General features: G+C 37.2%; 1 protein-coding gene across 1 annotated transcript in view; it reads right to left on the minus strand.

Moving 5' to 3' along the window:
• Positions 1-989: 989 nt before the first annotated feature.
• The window catches only part of LOC110029103 (pentatricopeptide repeat-containing protein At5g65560-like), a 13,133-nt gene continuing 8,022 nt past the window's right edge, over positions 990-6,100 (minus strand). Inside the window, exons 4-5 of the mRNA XM_020731230.1 lie at positions 5,592-5,849; positions 990-2,234 (exon numbers count right to left, since the gene is read on the minus strand). Of these exons, the coding sequence (XP_020586889.1) occupies positions 990-2,234; positions 5,592-5,849 (1,503 nt within the window). The remainder of the gene's footprint in view (positions 2,235-5,591; positions 5,850-6,100) is intronic.

The following is a 6,100-nucleotide window of genomic DNA, read 5'->3' on the forward strand; positions in this document are numbered from 1 at the left end:
AGTGAGAACGCAAAAAAAAAAAAAAAAAAAAAAAAAAAGCTGATTTAGCCAAATTTATTAAATATCATTCCCATTGTTTTGGAAAATTTTTTAGAATAGTACCAATTACAGTAGAAAGATGATGCCATAATAAAATATATTATAGAATTATTTTACATATATGTCCTGTTTAATGAATACATATTTTCCTTGTAATTAAAAAGATTAAATCTTTTACAAAAAAGAAATAATTTTATTACACCAAATTCACGATAAAACCGTACAAAGCCAAAATGCAGCTAGGGCTTTAAATGAGCCGAGCTCAAGTTGGGCTCGTGTTCGGCTCGTTCGAAATTGTTCGTGTTTGAAATCGACTTGTGAACGTGTGTTCGTGTTCGGCTCGTTAAAATTAAATTAAAAAAATAGATGTAGAGTGTTAGATTCGAACCTGAACCAAATATATGCAAAACAATGTGCATAACCACATTACCACAAGAGCAATTACAATTTAAACTTAGATATAAATATATATAATATATTATTATAGAAATAATATGTGTAATATATTTTTATAAAAACGAGCAGAACACGAGCGAACAAAAAGCTGTTCGTGTTTGATTCGTTTATAATTCGAGCTTTAAAACTTGTTCGTGTTCGGCTCATTTACTTAACGAACGAGCCGAACACGAGCTACTTAACGAGCCGAACACGAGCTGTTCGCGAACAACGAGCTTTTTTGACAGCCCTAAATGCAGCAGGGCTTTGCAAAAATTAACTTAAAACATCAAAATGCTTCACTAAAAGCCAAAAATTAGATTGAATTACACAAATAACTTGAAAGCATATTAAACAATAAAAACACTTCATTTGTGGAACCAAATGATTCTTTCACAAATCAGCAGTTCACCAAAAGAGAACAAAAATTTCATACAAAACAAAATTTCACTGAGAAATATCAAATGAGCTATAAAATAATCCTAACCTTCTTCTTAAAGGCAAAGAGAGCTTCATTATTCCACACAGACAGTTTCAAGCAACTTCTCTGTCTCACTGCTGATCACCACATTCTCCATCTTCAACCTCTGCCGAATACCGGGGCTTCTCTTTCCGGCCGCCACATAAATCCTCAAAAGGGCCTCAAAAACGTCCCCTCCCAATTCATGCCGCACCATCTTCAAAAGCTCCATCAATTTTTCCGCGCTCTTAACCGCCTTATTCTGCTCAAACCAAACCATCAAGGCCATGATAACTTCACTCTTCGGCACCCAGATCCTCCCATGGCTTCTACCCTTCTTAACTCCGCGATCGACGCACCGCAGCACCATCTTCATATCCCCTTTCCTCATGTAATACTCCATGAAGATCTCCCATGTCTTCGAATTCAGCCGTCCACCTTTCTTCTTTGCTCTCTTCTTAAACGCTTCGGCTTTCTCAACCATGTCTTCCTTCAAGTAAGCCCCAATCAATGCATTCGCCACCCGCATATCGTACGTCGAGCACTGAGATTCCCATTCCTTGAAAATTTCCTCGGCGGCCAGCATATCATTCAGTTTCACAAGCACCTGAATCACATTCAAATAACTAATATTCGGTGTCTTCGGGAAAGCGAGCTTCAGAGATCGCCATACACGGTGAACTTCGACGAGATTGCCGGTTCGGCCATAAAGCGTCAACAGGAACTGGTAAGCCTCAAGATTTGAAAGTGATTTTCTCTTTTCTAGTTCTTGCAGAGCTGCTTCTGCTTTCTGAAACATGCCGGCATCGACATAGATGGATGCGAGATTACTATAGGTCGTCCAATCCGCCGAAATCCGGCCATCTCTCTTCATCTCTTCGATAACTCTGCCAACGGCAGATATGTCATTCATGGCAGCGAGGCCTCTCATCCAAACATTGTACGTGAAGCAATCAGGCAATATGGCATTAGCCTTCATTTCTTGTATGATGGTGGGAATTCTCTCAGGCTGATTGGTTTTGGAGTAGAGGGTCATTAAGCTGTTGTACGCCATAGAAGTGGACATGAAGTTCAGCTCCTTCATCTTCTCGACGAGGGCTTCGGCTTTCTCTGTTTTGAGCTCCTTGCAGTAGCAATTGAGGAGAGCGCCATATGTCAAGTGGTTTTTAGCATGTTCGTGGAGCTTAATGAAATATTCCTCTGCGGCACCAAGTCCTCTGGATTTGGCTACAAGATCTAGCTGGATTGCGTGATCACTCAGTGTCAAGTTCATACCTCTCTTGGCCATGGCCTCTTGAAGCTGAAGCAAGAAGTTTCTTAAAGTTTAGTGCGTCATCTACAAATAAAACTCCTCATGAATGCTCAAGTAGATTATTATGGAGAGAAGTGTCAAAATAGTCCACTGATTCTTTGCAAAGGTGTCATTACAGTCCCAAAGTCTATAAAAGTGCTAATTTAGTCTCTATATTTGACATTGTCTTCATGAAGGACTATTTCAACCTCAATTTAAAGATTCTAGGGGCTAATTCGACACTTATAATGACTGTGAGCCTAAAATGACCACATGTAAATGGTAAAGGGTACTATTTTGACATTTTGCTCAAATTTTATGTGATACTAATTTAGAGTAGGGTGATGGTTTATCCATTTAAGATTAACAAAATGTCAAGCGGATTAGCGATGCCCTTTAACTTAACATACTGAGAATTCAAAAATAAGAAACTACCAAATTCATCATGAAATAAAACAATAATTGAGTTATAAGTCGCAACGAATTGGTAATACTAGCGAGCTATGTCGCGTGAATAACAGTTTAGATTTTCCTATAAGAATAAGAACACAAAAAGAGAGACTTGGGCCCTTAAGAGTAAGACAAGCTGACACCTACAAGCAAAATTAAACAGAAGGGTTCCTATAAACTAAGTTTGGTCGCTTTTAACGAACAAATTTGAGCAGAACCAATGACAAGTTTTTGTTTCTTTTAACATGCAAAATTCCAAATCAAAATCGAATAAATCATAAGCACAACTTAAATATACACATTACTGCTAATCCCGCTATGAAAGAATGGTGAAAATATGGTCCAAGGAAGATGATTCCATGTATCTCTTCCTTCAGCTATTTGAGACAATAATCATTCAACACTATTATATGTTTCAGAAGTTCCATAAGCACGACAGCAGACAATCAGTGATTGCAATTAAAAGAGTTACAAAAGAATAAACATCTGCTAAGTTTGCAAATACACATATATAGCAATGCTCCACAATTCTAAACTTTTATCATGAAAGTTTTCTTCACTGGATGCCACCATAGGCTTTTAACTGTTATAACATAAATACTAAATAAGAATTTTCTAAAAATTTTTCGATGAAAATATCTAAAGTTTTTTTTGTGACTTGGATATCTATAAAATATTTCATTGTTCTCTAAGGGTCCGTTTGGTTTGCTAAAAATGAAATGCAATGTTAAAGATTTGTGGAGTGTAACGATTACAATGTATTTGAAATAAATTCAAGTTGTCTGATTTGCTATAAAATATATATAAGACTTTATATTTTTCAGTTTGGTTTGAAGTAGATTGAAAATAACATATTTACTTGGGGAAAAGGGCAGCAGACGGCAATAGAGGGAAGCATATGGTGACGGCGGGCGGAGGGGCGGAGGGGAGGAAGGGAAGAGAGGCGGTGGGGGCAGAGGGGGCTGGCATTGGCGACAGACGGTGGCAAAAAGCGACGGCGGGGGGGTACGAGGGGGGGGGGGCGAAGGGCGGTAGAGGGTGGCAGGCGAGGCGTTCGGCGGGGGCTGCGAGCAAAGGCGGGTGGCGTGCTATGGCGGCGACGGCGGCGGGCAATAGCGACTTGCCTATAACATTTTACATGAACGATGTAATTCAAATTTGGCCAAATCGGCCAAATTCTAAATTAAGCCAAAATGAACTACGATGAAAACTTCAAATTCATTAAAACTTTACATTATGTTTCTAAATTTTCATACCAAAAATAGAATTTTCTCAAATCCCTGCAAAAAAAATTACATTACACCACCAATTAACTCAACCAAACAACTCCTAAGAATTTTGGAAGATGGTAAACTTGATATGGTGTGATTAGGTGGGTAATATTTGTGATGTTTTCTTGCTATTGGAGCTATACCCAATGACTTTAACTACATACACATGATAAGATTTCAGCTTCAATTCCGTCATACCCGAGCAAATTTCAGGGTTAGGAACTAAAAGCAGAGTGTATTCTCTCGTGGAGACAAGAACTCTAAAAACATATTTATAACTTTTACAAAAGACAAATTCAAAGCTTTATTAGCAACTTTAGCAAGAATCAATTCATATTGGCCCAAATCCTTTTTTTCCTTTGCAATAAAAAGGAAAGAAGGAAATTAGTGAAAATCGTTTATCATTTTTCTCTCACCAAATATATTAGTTCAGAAAAAATGAAGTAAATAATATCCAAGGTTGAATCTGCATGGAACCAAGATCCTTAAAAATGTTCGCTTGTTGAAAAAGTAATTTTAGATGACCCTCCAATGTTATGGAAATGATGAAAAGCTTCACGCCAAAAAAAAAAAAATTAAATTATTTTAATCTCAAGGTCATTAATAACCATCAATCATTGTATTACTTATGAGTTAAATAATGAAATTATAAGGTAGGATAATGGAAATGGGATAGAAACATTACATCAATACCTGAGCATCATTGCCAACAAATTCATGGAAAAAAAAAGCAGGATTTTTTAAAATAAAAGGAATAAAACCTATTTGAGATAATATATCTGGCAGCCTAAGTGCTCTAGCCAATATGAGACAAATGGTGAAATCAACGCATCAACGCATAGGCACAACCTAAAGGTCTTATTCAACTTGACCAGCAAATGAGTGAAATAAGTTAGTATTCCTTATAATTGGATTGATTTGTAACCTCCATTGAACCTCTTTCGAATCCAATTGGCTAGAATAAGCAAACCAAATAAGATTTCAAATTGGTGGATGCATGGACACATTTAAGTGTGTGAATCAAGGTTTTGCAATTCCATCACTCTAAAAACAACATAAATAGTATTTTTTTAGCAAGATGGAACAATATGCATCTCCTTTCTTCATCCCACTCTCTCAAATTTTTCGCTCCTCGTGTATTAAATCATGAAACTAGAGTGATAAGTACTGAAAGAATAAGCAACATATAAAAATAAACCCCATTCCTTCTGGCAGCTCAGAAATGGAATTCTAAACCAAAAAGTTATCAAGCACAAGCTCCAGATCCTAATGGTATCACATTGTTATTTCTAGTTAGCACTCAAGTCTAAATATCAGGAAGATTATCTACAATCATCATAATCTTCCATCAGCCACGCGACTTAACTAATAATCAAATTACGCCTCCAAGATTTCATTCTCTTAATAAACGCAAATCACAAAAATCTGCACTCTTTTAACGAAATCTAAGTTCTAACATTGACAGAATCGGAAAACTCTCAAAACCACATTCTAACAGCGTTAGAATCCACTGAAAACACTCCAAAATGCCAAGAAAACGAAGAGGATCGAGTCCTTCCCATCGTCAGCGTAAGCAAACAACAGAAAAGAATGGGGGCAACATAGATTTTGATGCAAGGAATCAAATTTAGGGTTTCTAAGTCACCTTGAGAGCTGGACGGAAGCGTTTTCGTTCCCGAAGCTTGCGAATGGATAAGCCGACCTCCCATTTGAAGACGCGCTTCCGGCTCTTAAGAAAGAGGGTTAGCTCCTTTCTGATGCTCAGTGGCGAGCTTCCCTCTCGGAAGAGTCTCGTGTACAGCGCCTCCTCCAAGTACTTGCTCGATCTCTTTGCCATCAGCCTCGTCGCCGTCGCCATTTCTCTGCTCGCTGTGCTTTTTCCTTCCCGTTTTGAACCCCAACAAATACAAGGGGTTTACAGACTGGTCAAAGCCAGCACAATTCTTACATAATTACATATCTATCACATTTTATGTTACATCTGTAAATATATAAGAAGTGTGTGGTATATAAATAAATGCCCCTAAAAAAAAAAGATCTACATAGACACCGCTTAACTCTTATATATTTACTTATTTAACATTTAAACTTAAATTATTACATACATGCCCCTTTACTGGATGAAATATATATATATATATATATATATATATA

The sequence above is a fragment of the Phalaenopsis equestris genome, unplaced genomic scaffold (assembly GCF_001263595.1).
Source record: "Phalaenopsis equestris unplaced genomic scaffold, ASM126359v1 Scaffold000549, whole genome shotgun sequence".
NCBI lineage: Eukaryota > Viridiplantae > Streptophyta > Magnoliopsida > Asparagales > Orchidaceae > Phalaenopsis > Phalaenopsis equestris.